This window comes from Mastigoproctus giganteus, chromosome 6, assembly GCF_048544385.1.
Source record: "Mastigoproctus giganteus isolate SK-2022 chromosome 6, ASM4854438v1, whole genome shotgun sequence".
Lineage (NCBI taxonomy): Eukaryota > Metazoa > Arthropoda > Arachnida > Uropygi > Thelyphonidae > Mastigoproctus > Mastigoproctus giganteus.
Genome location: NC_143580.1, coordinates 211,419,755 through 211,436,819, shown reverse-complemented (window position 1 = coordinate 211,436,819; position 17,065 = coordinate 211,419,755). Strand labels below are relative to the sequence as shown.

Genomic DNA, 17,065 nt, shown 5'->3' with positions numbered 1-17,065 from the left:
ATAGGCAGTTAACTTGATATGCTTTCGTTAATATCATTAATAAATAAACGGCAAGTAAAAAGTAAGGGATCTAGCACTGAATCCTGAGGGACTCACTAATAATATTTTGTTCAAGAAGAGCAGTGCCCATTTATAACCACTCTGTCTCTTGCCACTCAACCATCTCTTTATCCATAGTAGTAACTTGACCCTAATGCTATGCTGCTCCAATTTGTACAGTAGTCTTTCATGTGGAACATTGTCAAAAGCCATGCTGAAATCTAAATAAAAAAAGTAAAGTGTAGCCATTATCAACCCACTGCAGGATGGAAGCCTCCTCAACAATTCATGTTGAGGGAAATGGACCGTAATCTGCCACGCTGGTCCAGTGTGGGTTGGCAGATCGACCGTATTCAGCAGTCAGGGGCTTGAACCCCGGTCTACTCAAAGAGCGTGTGCTACTGCACTCCCGCTCCTGCCCACTCGACTACGGAGGCCTTGAAATCTAAATATATGATATCAAAATTATTGTTTGCATGCAGTTCCTTTATTACTTCATCATAATAGCTAATCATATTGGTCAAACAGGATCCCCCCCCCCCAACAAATCCATACTGTGATTTCTGTATAATTGCCTTCCTGTTAAGATGATCCTATCCTGCAGTAGTTCTTTAACCACTGAATTTATTATTTTTCCTGGAACACAAATGAGACTTACAGGTTTATAATTGTTGCACTGTCCTTTGATCCCACTTTGTGAATAGGAGAGATATTTGCATACCTCCAGTCTACAGGAACCTTCACTGAATCCAAGGGTGCACTTATAATTATGGTAACAAAGGTTTGCTTGTCTCTTTTGCTGCTTCTTTTAATATAACTGCATACATGCCATCAGCCCTAAGTGCCTTGTTTACTTCTAGCTTCAACAATTTCTCTTCCACTTCTTATTTAAAACAAGATCATTTAGCTCTCATTTATAACCTGTTGTGCTTGTGGTGTTCCTTTCCCTAAAAAACTTCTTCACATGTGAATGTAGTTGCACAATATTTATTTAGTTTGTCAGTAATCTGAACAGGATCATCAACAATTATGCCAGTCATGTTCAGTGGGCCAGTGCTATTCATTTCTTTCCTCTACTGTTAATGTAAGCAAAGAATTCTTTACATTCTTAGCCGCCGACCGGGCTAGCCAGGTAGGTAAAGTGCCTGCCTGGCAACCCAAAGGTTGCAGTTTCGAATTCCGCCTTGGGCTTGGATCAGAGTAAAATGCAAAAACTTTGAGAGGTGCATTATGGGCACAGAAGCCGATGCACCAACAACTATCAAAAAAAAAAAAAAAAAAAAAACCATCCTTAGCCAACTACTTCCCATAATCTTCCTTGGCTTTTCTAATGCCCTTAGTGACCTGACTGCAGACTAGTTTGTACTTACTGTAGGTTTCCATGTCACCTGCTAATATATAATTATCCTACACATTTTTCTTCTCTGTTACTAGTCTCATCAATTTGACTTCCATTTAGGTCTAAACCTTGAACTCTTACCTAGAAAGGCTTCATTTCTGTAAATTGCAGCATCTAGAGACTAGGCACCTGTACTTACTCAATCCCTGAATGGATTGAGTAAGCCAAATGTGAATGGCATTCTTCCTCTTTCTGAGACTATACACGAGGGACCATGAATTTAAATTTAGGAAGGATGGTTGCAGGATAAATGTGCGGAAGATTGTCTTCAGCCAGTAAGTGGTTGATTGTTGGAATAGGTTTCCATCTATTGTTATGGAAGTGGATAGTTGGAATAAATTCAAGGAAGAACTAGACAAATCCTTGGAGGGTACAGATGGGTGAAGTTGTGTTTTTTTTTTTTTTTTTTTTCCCTGATTCTATATAGATTTGTCACTAATACTACTAATATTTCTTTGTTGGTATAAAAAGCTTAGTAGCCTCTGTGATTACTTCCCTTAATGCTTTCTGTTTAGAATTTGTTCGTAACATCATCTTTTGTCCTACTGAATAGAATTTAAAAACTATCTGAGACCACTGTGGTCACCTTTACAAAAGCCCTTCCCTTTACCTTTTGACAGTACTTGTATCTTTAAGTAGATCCCACATCAAATATTATGATCACTGTCATATAGTGGTTCCTTTATCTGGATATTCTTAATGTATGAGGAGTCACTGCTGATAATTACCGTATTTCCCCGTGTATAAGACGCTCCCATGTATAAGACGCAGCTTAATTTTCGGGCCCGAAATTTGAAAAAAAATGTATTACATAAAGTTATTGAACTCAAGTTTTATTCATCATAAAATTCATACAACTCCTCATAACTTGAATTCAGCACTGTACGAAAATCTTTTCTGAGCCGTTTCTGGGCAGAACGTGGCAAAACGCAACCTAATATACTGGTAACAAGTGCGAAACAATGAGCGCAAAGACAACAAGCGCGAAAAAGCGGGAAATGCAAGTGAAAAAATCTACAACCACTGTATAAGACGCACCCAGTTTTTAGACCCCAAATTTTTCAAAAAAAGGTGCGTCTTATACATGGGGAAATACAGTAGATCACAGTATTGCTTTCTCTTGTTGCCTCTTTAACATGCTGCTGTAGAGAAAACAGTCAAGTGAATGCATAAAATTTCTGCTACTCCAGTTGATATATTAAAAGTTAGAAAGTTTCCCATAATTATACATTATACTCATCACAGTCATTTGATCTGTAGCAGACTCCTACTCTCATCTTATTTTTCCCAGTGTTTATGTCACTGCAAACTAACTCAACATTGCTGAATGCTGAATTTGCATTTAACCTCTTTATTCTCTTTGCAGCAAACATGCATAAAGGGAACACAATATAATCCTGATGCATAGGAGAACAGCTGTCAGCAGTTCTCCCAGAGCCATAACATTCCAGCTGCTTTGAGCCTTTTGCTTTGCTGTACTAGTCTGGGATATGATTCTAGTCTAAATTTTATTTAGACTACAATCATGCCTTTTTGATACTGCATGAAACTAAGAGATAGAGAAAAACTAAGATAGTTTTTCCTGTGGAGGTTCCACTACTATATACAGATTATTTGGCAGCAGTACTTACTATGCTGTTTTAGATTATGTACTGTGTGATAGTTATGTTATGAGGTCACATTTGTATTGCTATAAATTTAGTTTATGGACTTAATGAAAAGTCCATAAACTAAATGATATACACAGGTGACAATTGTACTAATAATTTTTAAGTAATAAAAAAGTCAACTTAACAAATCCTAAAAAAAAGTGATCTGTTCACTTTAATCTCTATGGCGGTAGTGGAACCTCCTATCTTGTGAACTCCTAACTTTATGTGGTTGTCCCAAGTATATCATTCTTTTTATTCCTTGAAAATACAGGGGAAAATACCAGTATATATTTATAGGCATATGTATTACGATGTATTTTCAAGACAGAGAAAGGAAGTAGGGTTGCATTTTGTTTATTAGCACTCATAACACACCATGAGAAAAAATTTTATATAGTAAAATACAATTCCGTGAATACTATTGGAATTGGATTTTAACAAGAACTGAAGATTAACAAACTTAACTACAAAAAAATATATCCAAGTCATGGACAGCTTTCCTTATTAGTGCTTTGTAAGCAAATTTGAAAGAAATATTTCTGATACAGAATTCAGTACAATGAATTATTTTCAAAATCCATCTATACATAAAATGTATCGATTTAAAAACTATGTGAAAATTTTGTTTGGTTAGTGCAAGGATGAATAAATGCTGGTTTTACTTTCAGTCATGTCAGCAAAAACTCATTAATTGGAATGTTGTAAATATAACTGAGGAAAGAATTTCAGAAAGCCATTTGGGGAATTTGAAACGAGACTTGAGAAACATGTTGAATTTGCATACTAGTATATATTTTTTTCAGAAATTAAAAAATTCTCATTTAAATGGAAGAAAACATTTAAAAAGAAAATAAGGGATCATGACTAAAGAGGCCTTTAATTTTCATGACTCCTGTAAACATTGCTCATTCAACAAAAAAGTTCTAATTTAACTTCAGATACAATCTGAAATTACATATTTTGGATTGTGTTAAAATTAAACTATATTATATATGATTGTGTGGCTTATTAAAATCTTATAAATAAAGTAATTAAATGTATTTCTCATAAATAAAATATTCTTTCAAAATGATTTTTTTTTGTATGAATATATTATACTTTTGTGCAAATAATGTGTATTTTTGCAGCATGTATTTCATAGTTTGTATTTGTATATTACAAATTTTGTATTTATGTAAAATAAAGCAGAAACACTACACATATATGCAGAAAATGCAGCAGAATTTATTTGAATAAATAATGGTACTTTAAAAATAATTTTAAGTAGTATTCATTAAAACAAAATTTTGATATGATGAAATGATGTGTTCCTCCCAAGGAGTTCATTGAAACAGGATTGCCACATATCTCTTCTTACTGGTTTCCTTCTGGTCTGCAGAGCATAAAGAAATTAGGATTTATGCAACAAGGAAGGATTGTCTGTGTTTTCCTTTCTGCTTTTTGATTGACTGGGAGCAAGAAGTTATGATCTTGATGTCACAGGAGAGCTTGGGGTTGCAGAAATGGTTTTATTGGTTTGGAAGTGTTATTTGCTAAGTTCAGGACATTCCTGTGGGTGCTGTGATGTTCACAGATTGTGATTCTATCCTTTAAAAGTAATCCTTTGCTTATATGCTTCGACTGTGTTAATATTGGTGTATTTATACCAAATAAATTCCACCTGGTGTCATATATTTGGTATAAATCATGTTAACAAAGATAAACATTATTATACCATATACAGCTTTGTGGTAGCTTAATCAGTGCAGTACATCTGCTTGGCACTCATTTGGAGAGGTATGGATTTGATTTTCATCTGTGAACCGGAGGAATTCTTTAAGGCCTCTTCATTTGGGGCTGTAATTAGTCAATCTTAGGTGGAGGGAGAGAGGTTTTCTCATTAGTCATTCTGCGTGAAAATCATGCAGATCAGCCTGTGGATACATATAGACAAAAGACATGTTACCCATATTTGGACTAGGATTAACCACCCATTATGGGAGTGGGGGTTGAAATGGGATATGACTACAAAAGGAAGCAGAACCGCTTCCCTGCCCACAGCTGGTTGTACATGTCATGTAATGCCACATATGCTTGTTAATTGGTTCCAATCAACATGGAAATTTTCATTTAGTCTTTTCAATTTGCTTAATTTGTTTCCTGGTTATTGAGTTAAGCATGTTTAAGAATTGTTTTCTGTTGAACCTCTTTGTCACTTGCATCCAATAGTTATTTTGCAAATTTTAGCAGGTTATGAAAGAATTGAGCATTTTTTGGGAATATTCACAGGTTCAATGCCTCCTGTAAAGAATTGGTTATGGGAAGTTCCCTTAAACATTCTTTCTGGTTATTATTATTTTTTTTTCTTAGTGAGTGTCTACATTTGCCTAATAAGTTGATGCGGTGGAGGGGGGGGGAATACATGATTTAAGGCAGCAGTTGCACCAAGTTTCATAGGATTCAAGGGCTACTGTGCTTCCTGGAGTTGTGGCAGGCTCTTGCTTGTCAACTTTGGCATTTTTTTCATTATGTAGTTTTTTTTTTTTTTTTTTGAGTTTGTATGCAGATTGCAGTACCATATCTTTAGCATTAAAATTTGTTGCTCTTTGCAGTATTTCTTTATGTGGCATAAATAGTGTTTAATTTTGTAACATCATTAAAAGGCTCTAACGAACTCAAAAAAAGTTCTTCTGGGAATTTTAAGTAGTTCATTTTGAAATATTGCATTGCTATTCTTTTGTAATTAGAATTTTTTTTTTTATAAAAAAATTACTATAGTTATTTGTGATCTTGTGGATTTAATAGTTTGCAGTGTTACTTTGAAGTCATTTAAGTCATTTAAGTCTTTGAAGTTATTTAAGTTCCCGTTCAAAGTTACTAAACCACCCATTTTTGGCTAATAGTAAGATTAACATGCAACTGTTTGAAATGTGTTTGCAACAGTGTTTTTATTTTGCCTCGTGTATTGGTTAATTTTGGTAATAACCAGTCTTTATTCGTAACATATACAGGGTGTTTCATAAAGTGCGGGATCAATTCAAGACCCGAAAACAATGAAAAAAAGTCCTGAATATACCTTGAAGACCATTGTTTTTTAGGTCCTGAATCAATCCCGAAAACTTTCAGGATTAATTCAGGACCTGAAAACAATGAAAAATGTGTACATAAACATTCTGAACAGATGCAGAGCTATGACTGTTGGAATTTTAAAAAAAATAACTATGAAGTTTCAATAGTAAAATATAATAAAAGCAGTAAAAGATGAAAAATAAATAAGAATAAACATACCTAGTATGAATAAAAATTTTACTGGATTTAACATCTGCTTATTTTTCCAGGCATGTGTCTGTGTATTTTTGTTTATTATTTTTTATCATTATTATTATTATCCATAGCGATTTTTTTTTAAAATTCAAAGAACCATAACTATTTACAATTGGACAAAGTTTGAAAAAAAATGTTATATGAACTTTTTTCAAACTGTGTGTGTTTATATGTTAGAGGTTTTGTAATATTCATAAAAATATGAATTTCCACTTCAAGAGTAAAAGTTCTAAATGAAATTTTGTTTTTTTTTGCATGCAGAAAACTTTATCATTTCATTCAGAAATTCCATAATTTTTATTTATTTTTCCACTTTCTTTATCTGACTGTAATTTATTCTTTGCTTCTTTCTTTTAATAATTCAATTATAACATTTATTTTAGAGGAAAGATTAAATGCTTTGAATCTTCTGGAGAAGCAGCCACCGCAAAGGAAAACTCATTACTTTGATAATCGTTCTACATTATCCTTTATTGAAGATGATCACATTCCTTTTCTTAAAAGAGGTATGATATAGTGTTCATCATTAAAAGATAAATATAGTGTCTTTCTATAAAAAAAATTTCTCTATGTGATTAGCTTATTGTTTATTTAACTTCAAAGGAAGCAAGCTTATATAACAACAATAAAAAAAAAAAAAATTTCCACATCACCACCTACTCAAATTTTTTTTTTTTTTTTTTTTTTAATTTTTCCTTGAACTACCCAATTCCACAACACCAGATAGAAGTATTTTCCAACAATCAACTACCCACTAGCTAAAAGTAAATTTCTGCTTAACTATTCTGCTACCATCCTTCCTCAGTTTAAATTTATGTCTCCTGATATGTGTTGTCTGAGCAGAAGTAAGAATGCTATCAACATACCCCACATAATCTCATTGCTTTTCTCTGCATCTTTTACAAGAGATCCACATTCTTCCTAAAATGGGGTTCCAGGTCATATGCAGTACTCAAGATGTGACCTAACCATTGCCATATACAGTGGGATAATAGCCTCCTTACCCTGCAAAATTCTTGTATGTTATTGACGCCATGAGCTCTCCTAGCAGCTCATCTACTGCTTGGAGAACTTTGTGTCTGACTGCACAATTATCCCCAGATCTCTTTCTTTCTCCACTACCTTAAGTGTGGTACCACCCAGTCAGTATGTTATTTTAGGATTACTGCTACCCATTTGCATCCCCTTGCATATGTCAATGTTAAACTTCAATGCCCATTTCTCAGCCCATCTGCCTAATTTTTGTAGATCTTGTTGCAGTAGTTTTGTATTACCTGTAGACTTAGACATTGAGCCTGATATGCCTTCATCAGTATCATTAATAAATATTGAAAACAACTATGGACCAAGCACAGTCCCAGGGGAACTCCACTAAAAACATTAGTCTAGAAGAGCAGTGTCCATTGAAACTACTCTCTGTGTTCTCCCACTCAACCATCCCTTTATCCATAGCAATAACTTGCCTCACTGTTCCAGTTTGTATAGCAGTCTTATGTAGAACAGTACCAAAAGCTTTTCTGATATCTGGGTGTATGATGTCAACATTATTATTATTATTAATTTTATATTTTTTTAATCTAGTTCCTTTGTTACTGCATCATAGTATCCAGTCAGATTGGTCAGCCAAGATTGACCCTTAATAAATCTGTGCTGTGACTGCTGTATCACTACATTCATGTTTAGATGGTTCTGCATTACTTGTTTAACCAATGACAATGACTATTTTCCCTGGATATCCCTCGCCCTTTGGGAACTGGGATACAATTGCACATCTTCAATCCATGAAGGCATTCCCTAAATCTAATGATGCTCTCAGAGGAATAGCACATATACAGTGGAGTATCAAACACCAAAGAAGTCCTTGAACAAAGCACACCAGCTGTGCTTTGTTAAAGGACTTTGACTGGGCACTTTGACCTAAAAGTTTCCAAAACAAGGTTTTGCTTAGCTGCTATTCTATGCTGTTCTTTTTTGGAATAGTCTCTTTGCACGGCTTATCCAGAAATTCCACCATAGATACAAAACAGGGGTTTCAGAACCCCTGTTTTGTATCTCTGGTGCCTTTTTCATACATGACCATTATAATTTTTAAGAAGGAGCTGGGTTATGCAGGTGCATCATCTGAAAACTGACAACCTCAGGACTTGGAGATGGCTAATTTTATGATTTCTTTTTCTGTTTATTATTTTCAGAATAATAAAGCTAAATCAAGTATGAATTGACTAAGTAAATGTTGAAATTCTAAACTAACTCTGTCAAAACTAACCCATGTTAGTTTTGACAGTAACAGTACTAAGGCTATAGATTCTAATACTTTTTATGTTTGGGGTTTTTCATAAAAAAAAAAAGGAAAAGAAAAGAAGAATTCAATCATAGATATGTGAAGAACATGGAAGCTTAACAGCCTATTTTAATGCTAATTTCTCTATGTGATTAGCTTATTGTTTATTTAACTTTTATTAACTACTGTCTGACTGTGTGAAATGTGACCCTGAATTATGTGTGCATGACCAAGTCAGCATGGTCAATTTGCTGAAAAAGAGTGATTAGGTTAAATATATGAATATTTTGATCTCTGTTCAAAACTGTACTTATACATGCAGTGGCGGACTGGGTCTAAAAATATTGGTTGCCAGGAGACAAAGGGGGCCCCACCCACAACTATTATATTTTCAAGCTACTAAAAGGTCATTAACATTTTTAACGTATTGTCTAATGTTATTGCAAGGGGGTCGGCCCACTTGCCATCGGGCAAGCTGACACCCTGACCAGTCTGCCACTGTATACATGAATGAATATATTACTGATTCAGTAAAAAGTAGACAATTTGTTACTTTTACTTATTTAACAAAACGTCTGCTTCTCAGGTTTACAACACTGAATTTCTCATAAATAGAAATGATAATAGTACCTTCAATGATGTCAGAAATTGACTTCCATATTTTATATTCATCCTCAGAAGGACTAGTAAGTAAGTTCATAAATTGTTGTTTATGAGCTTCTACCTGCTAGAGCTGTACATTGTTCATCCTCCCCTTTTAGCATTAGCGTATGCTAAAAGGGGTGGATGAACAAGGAGTGTTACATGTAGGTAAATAAAAAGCTGAAACGAGTATATAAGATTTGACCCTTAATGATGTGGGAAAGTTGTTGATAACCCAGATGATGAATTGAATGGGTACTTTGCATTGACCTATACAGATGAAAACACCTCCATGGTGAGAAGAAATTGTGCTGATAATCCTGAGCACTATTAAATGTTAAATCATCAATATGGTGATTTCTGAGGATTACTTAATAGAAAAATGAGTCTCAAGCCAAGTCCATTGATAGCTGACATGTACTCAGTTATTCTGAAAGAAGTAGTGAGGGAATGCAGACCACTAAGGCTAATTATGAGAGATTCATTGGATTCAGGGATTAATTTATTTGGTTGGAAAAAAGTATCAGTGTATCGACAATCCATAAATGGTTCTAAGAACAAAGTAGGAAAGTACATGTATCATTCTGATATAAATGGTATTCTCAAGAGAATTCAGCATGGTTTCGTAAAGGGAAATCTTGTTTAACTAACCTGATAATTTATTATTTTATATTTTGATTTTATTTTCTGTTTATGTATCATCCGTAAGCATCAGGCTACACATGAGTTGGATACAGGAAATAACTATGACATTGTTTGGACCATAGCAAAGCATTTGACTTAGTTCCACACTTAATTCCAGTTCCTTCGATATTACCCATAGGCTCTCCCTATTGATACGCTTTGCCGTATGAGGTGCAATGAATTAAGTATTTACCCTCACCTAGAAATATTTGAATTAGGGATTTTAAAATTGGCTGGCAGTTTCATCCTTCTCTATGAGAAGCTACCTGCTAGAGCTGCATGTTTTTTTTTTCATCTCTGTATAAGCCCTTTCAAGCCTCTTGAATATAACTCCTCACTTTTAACAGAAAACCATGTTTCAACTTCATTAATTACCTTCTTATCAGTCTGAAATCTGTGACCCCATAATGGTTTCTTCATTTTAGGGAAGAGGAAGAAGTCTGAAGGTGAGAAGTTGGAGAATAAGGTGGATGCTGCAGATTTTTGGACCCCACCTAATTGCAAGGTCTACTGTGGGAGCAGCTTTGTTAGCAGGAGCATTGTTGGCTAGGAGGCAGACACCTTTGGATTGCTTCTCATATCTCTTCGACTTGACAGTTTCTCTTAACTTTCACAGGAGGTTTCTGTGGTACTCCCCAGTGAGTTGTTGACCTTTTAGGAAGCACTCTCTAAGGATGATGCCTGTACAATTCCAGAAGACTGACAATATGGCCTTGTTGTCAAACAGTTGTCTTTTTTCTGGGGGTTGGTGAAGATGAATGTTTCCATTGTATACTCATCTGTTTTGTTTCTGGGTCATAATGATGTACCCAGTATCCAACTATCATCACAATTTGATCAAAACAGTTGTCAGGATTCTCTCTGCAAAGCTCCGGCAGTTGTACAGAACATTCTTTCCTGTGGAGTTTTTGTGGTGTCAAGAATCTCAGAACACCTCTGGCTGCCACCTTAGACACGTGCAGGAACTCTTGCTTTATGGTGCAAACAGACCCATGGCTAATGTTCACTTCATTTGCTATAAAATATTATAGTCACATGCTTTATGGTGCAAACAGACCCATGGCTAATGTTCACTTCATTTGCTATAAAATATTATAGTCACATGTAGTCTTCAAGGACTAGCTATTCTACTTTAGTCACAATGGCAGGGTCTAGCTGAGATGGGTCTTCCTTATTTTGGGTCATCATGCACACTGCTTCACCCACACTTGAACTGTCTCTTCCAATTTTTCATAGTCTCATATGATGGGCAGTCCTCTCCATATAAGCATTCATCTCCTCTTAGATTGGCGCCTCCGTAGCCAGGTGGGAAGGAGCAGCAGTGCGTAGCACATGCTTCTTGATTAGACCGGGGTTCGAGCCCGTCACCACCAAATACGGAGGATGCGGAAAGATCAGGGAATGACCACCGCATATCCCGGAGCAATATGGCCTTAGTTGCTAATGCTCCTAAAATCAAAATAACAAACAAACAAACAAACCTCTTAGATTTTTTTTTTGCTGTGGAAATGAAAAAAATTTATAATCAAGGCAGATCAGGCCTTGATCTCCAGCATTACTGCCTTTTGCTGTATTCATTACTCAAGCTCAGTAACTGATTGATTTAGAAAAATAAATATACATTTAACTTATGAGACTTAGTAATATATATATATATACAAATTGTATATACAATTTGTATATATATATACACACATATCAAATCTCTAACAAATATGTGTGAGTGAGGGTAAAATGCATCATATCTACTGCAAGAGAAAATGTTATAATGTCATTGTAAGTTCTATTTTCTGTGAAATTTTTACATATGGTGTTGTCAAGCTGGTGATTTTTTTCCATACCTGCATTTCTGGACTTTGGTACTGCAACAGAACCTGTCTTCATTCTTTAGCTCACAGGCATCCATCACTCTTTCCATCTTAAATATTTTAAAATACCAGTCACCTTATAAACCTCTCAAATTATTAATATCTCAAGTTATGCTTTGAAATTATATTATCATATGAAAATTGTATATCGAAAAGTAAAAAAAAAAAAAAAAAAAAAATTGCTGAAGAATACCCGAAGATGAACAGTCTAATTCTAATATGTGTAGTTGCTAACGTTTTGATCTATACTAGTTATTGTAATCAATTGACTAAGGCTGCTTCCATAAACAAGTGTTTGATTGATGTAACATGAGGCACTCTTTGAATGTCACATTCCATGAAATCATATCACAGCATGACCTCACTTTTACACTGTGGCAGGCCAACACTAGAACATTAGCTGCTACAATGTGATACTCAGAAATATTTGGGCTTTTATGATATTAATACCAATCACCTTATAAACCTTTTCAAACAATTGATATCTCAACTTATGCTTTTGAAATAAATTATATTGTAATAAAAAAAAAAAAAAAAAAAAATCATAAGCAAGCCAGAGAAGTTGACCGAGAACACTAAAATACAAATTCAAGTATTTTTGTCTCCAATCTAAGGAGACAATCTTAATTTAAAACTTGGTGCATTACTAAATTATATTGGGTCACTGAAGAAACAAGTGGATGCCATAGAGATGATGAGTTACATTGTGGTTACATGTATTTAGGAGGAAGAATAAGCAAGGTGGAAGGAGGAGAGAGTCATGCTTATAAAAAGCAGCCTGAGTGCAACAAAAACTTTGCTAGACGCAGAACTTGCACATGCCTGGGCATGTTGGAAAAAAAGGTAAACTGAGACCAGAATATTGTGAAGAGTATGATGAGAACTCTATATGCATAGACTGCATATCCATTAGCATTACTAAAGGCACATGATGCAGAAAGCAAGCATCAGGCAAAAAAATAAAAATAAATAACTTCTAATTTCACCCATACATTCGCTCCAAATGTTGTCTAGTTCTGCCTTGAATCTATTTAAGCTATCAGCTTCTACAACGACAGATGGAAGTTTGTTCCAGCAATCAACCACACGCTGGCTAAAGGCAAACTTCCGAACACATCTATCCTACAACTGTCTTTCCTCAACTTGAATTTATGCCCTCTCAGACGATTTTAATCTTAGCAAGAGGAAGAATCCCATTAGCATTGAGCATGCTCAAACCATTCAAGGCTTTATACACCTCAATCGGATCACCTCACAGGTGCCTAGTCTCCAAACACTGTAATTTGCAAAACTTAAGCCTTTGTTCCATTCACTAATCTTGTTGCCCTTCTCTGCTAAGGCACCTCTGTAGCCAGGTGGGCAGGAGCCGCAGTGCGTAGCACACGCTTCTTGATTAGACCGAGGTTCAAGCCCGTGACCACCAAATACGGAGAATGTGGAAAGGTCAGGGAATGACCACCGCATATCCCCAGAGCAATATGGCCTTAGTTGCTAATGCTCCTAAAACCCAAATAACAACAACAGCCCTTCTCTGCACTTGCTCCAGCAGCTCTACATCCTTCTTAAAATGAGTCCTCCAGACCTCTATACAGTACTCAAGATGTGGCATTACCATTGCCTTGTACAAAGGGATAATCACCTCCTTATCACTGCTAAAAAAATTCCTGTATATCATTGACAAGACACTATGAGCTACTCTTGCAGACCATCTGCACTGCTCAGAAAACTTCATATCTGCCTGCACAATTACCCCCAGGTCCTTTTCATTCTCTACCACTGTCAGTGTAGTACCACACAGTTGATATGTTACTCTGGGGTTACTGCTGCCCATATGCAGTACTTTACATTTGTCAATGTTAAACTTCAGTTTCCACCTGCAAGTGTGAATGTTGTATTATGGCCAGTTTCATTTAGTCTCTTATTAATTGGAGTAAATGGGAGTGGGAAACTTGCCATGCAGTCAAAATTTTTAAATCAAGTGGATTACACAATCCTTTAATAAGTATCCAGGCACACATCAGTAACTTTTGTATATTTGTGTCCATGAATCATTTTCAAATAGCACTAGCAGGATGTGATGGTGCATTATCCTTTTGAAAAAAACATGGGTGTGTGTGTGTACCAAAGAACAACAACATTGTAGAGATGTTGCCTAGGACCTTTGATGGTTCTTTACACAACCAACAAAGGTGATAGGTGAGGAGTAGACCTGTTTCTCATGGTATGAAGACGATGCCATGAGAAACAGGTCTAGATTAGACCACAAGTCTAATCCCTACCTCTACTGAACTCCATTTTTGGCATGGTGGATTCAGGGAACAGATGTTCTCAAGGTATCCTTTACACTTGCCCATCCAATCAGAATAGGGTATGGTGAGATTGTCATTCGAAAGAATTGAATTTCCATTGCTCTGGGACCACTGATTGTGGTTGATGATCTTTGGCTGATAATATGCCACCCCTCTCTCATAAAAACTTAGATTGTGGAGCACTGTACATTGTAGTTTTGTATGTACATCTTGACCCCTGTTGATGCTGAAACTCCTGGTTGCTGTTTTTCAGGGATGTCTGACAAGATTGCTGTACCATCCTTCCAAGTACTCTCTGGGCATGTAAAGTGATCTGTGATCTTCTTATACATTGCCAGATGGCAGTGGTACTACCATGCTTACATTTCTTTGGATGGTACAGACTGTCAGCAGTTGCACAAATTGGAAAGCAAGCATTGGGCTTTTATGATACTCAAGACTGTGAACGTTGACATCTGACAACAACACTCCTCTCAAAATAAACTCAGTTCTACATGTCATGATGAGGATAACTAACTTGTGTGGCTCTTATGTCTTCCTTATATACAAATCTGAGCCACCTGTTCATCTGGGAAGTCCAATTGCATTGAAATACTTTTTATTACTAAGGGTAGTGTATTATTTGTATTAACATTTTAGGGAAAGCACACTGGGCCAGAATAGTCTAGATCTGATCACCCACAAACCAGATATCATAGGGCTGAGAGTGCAGGAACCATTAGCAGGGAGTCATCACAGACTTCTAAGTTTGATGATGAGAGGAGTAGTCATTGGTAAATAAAGGCATGGGTTTTAACTTCAGGAAAGCTGATTTTGCCAACTTGGCAGTTAGCACAGGAAAGGCAAATACTGTACATTAGAATAATGGAATGCCTTTAAAGCAATAGTCACAGAAGCATGTATGAAAGTGTATATACCCTTAAGAAAATATAGCATGAGGAGAATTCTTAGTTAGAAGAATAACAAGCTATGTAGTTTAACAGCTACACGTTGATCTGTAATATTACCACAGTTAAGGTTAGGCCGGCAAAGGCCGATTATAGAGATTACTGGCAGTGAGAGCAAAGAATGGTAGCAACAAATTTTTCATGTATGTGAATACAAAGAAGAAAAGAATGAATTGGATTGGAACCTGGTCTAATAGAGGTGGAAATGTCTAGGAAAACCAGCTATTGTTGCTGACGAATTAAACATGTACTTCATATTGATCATTTTTACAGATGAAAATCTCTTTGCAGTGAGGAGAAACTGTGAGTGAAACTTATCAGGTTGAAATTGGTGATGTTTAAGTTACAGAAGACTATTTTTTAGAAAAACTAGATTAGTTTATCATTTTTTCTAATAAATATATGTGCCCAGTAACTGATTATTGATATTGGCATATTATTACTGTATTGACAAAAAAAGTATATCCATCTCTGTAAATGGCTGCATTACTTGTATGTGTTTCTAACAGTTGGGATGCAAAAATCAGTGAACATAAACTGAGGAGGCAGTATGTTTTAAGAAAAATGATTACTGATTTTTATGATTGATATTTTATTTATAGAATGGGTATAGAATTGAGTGTTAAGAGAAAAAAATTAAGACATATTCAAAAACAGCTAGACTTGTGTGTTTAAACATTGGAGTGGAATTCTACCCCATATGCCCTCTCATGTTTAACGCATCCCAATAGGTTACTTTTTTTATTATTATTATTTTTTTTTACGAAAACCCCAAACACGAGAGGTATTAGAACCTATAGTACTTAGTACCATGCTTGTGTTGGAGATTGAGAAGATAAGAGAAGAAATTTGTTGACATTAGATTTGAACTTCTGTAGACTGTAATTTTCAGGAAAGACATATGAAGGAAGGTTGTTCCAGGAAACGTCAGTTGAATGAATAAACGAGGAAGATGAAAAATTGGTTCTGTGAGTTTGAAATTGGACAGTAAATGGATGTTGGCTTGGCACGTGTTCGGACTGTTTTGAAAGAGAGAGAGCAGGAATTATAAAAGCCAATTCAGAAGAACAGTGTCCGTGGAAGTATCTGTAGAAAAGACATGCAGCAGAAATAGTACATCTATGAGACTGCGAGTAGAAAAACTCTGTTAGAGATGAGTCATTAATTAACCTAACTGAATGGAATCTAGAAGCCTGAGAGAGGTTTTAGGGGCACCACCCAAGATGTGGGAACAATATTTCATGGTAGGGCGGATTTGTGATTTATACAGAGTGAACAGCTGTTTGGAAGAAAAGTAACGCTGAGAACGAAAGAGAAAACCAAGTTTTTTAGGTGCAGAGGAAGCAATATTTGTAATGTGCTTGTGCCAAGAGAGATTAGAAGTCTGGGTAATCCCTAAAAGAGATATATCAACTTGCCTAGAAATCAGAGTATCACCAAAGATAAGCACAGGAGCAGAAGAATCCTTTTTGCAAGATATAAGACAAGACTGAGTTTTAGAAGGATTGAAATCAACTAAGTTGTCTTTGCCCCACTGGAGAATTACCAGGAGATTGGCATTTAAGGAATTGGTAGCGGATATTCGAGAAGTTGAAGCTGATTGAGCAGGACAAGGTTTCTCAAAATGGAAAGTGGAATGCAATGTGTTATCATTGGCAAAACTATGGATAGGATTTCTGGTCAATGGAAGAAGGTCATTAATATACAAGAGGAAAAGAGTGAGGGAAAGAACTGAACCTTGTGAGGACATGAGGTGAAGTTAGAAGACAGAGCCATCTACCATCACCCTCAGTGAGTGATCAGAAAGAAAACTGGATAACCAATTACAAAAAAACAGTTGCCAAACCATAAGATCGAAGCTTGTTTAGGAGGCCTTTATGCCAAACACGATCGAAAGCCTTTGAGATGTCAAGAGAAACTGCCTATGTTTCACCGAACTTT

The 17,065-nt window shown here is 35.7% G+C and overlaps 1 protein-coding gene across 1 annotated transcript in view; it reads left to right on the top strand.

The window, feature by feature from the left end:
• LOC150084922 (glutaminyl-peptide cyclotransferase-like) overlaps positions 1–17,065 on the top strand; it is a 60,767-nt gene that overhangs the window by 31,576 nt on the left and 12,126 nt on the right. Inside the window, exon 6 of the mRNA XM_090375648.1 lies at positions 6,777–6,899. Within this exon, the coding sequence (XP_090231774.1) occupies positions 6,777–6,899 (123 nt within the window). The remainder of the gene's footprint in view (positions 1–6,776; positions 6,900–17,065) is intronic.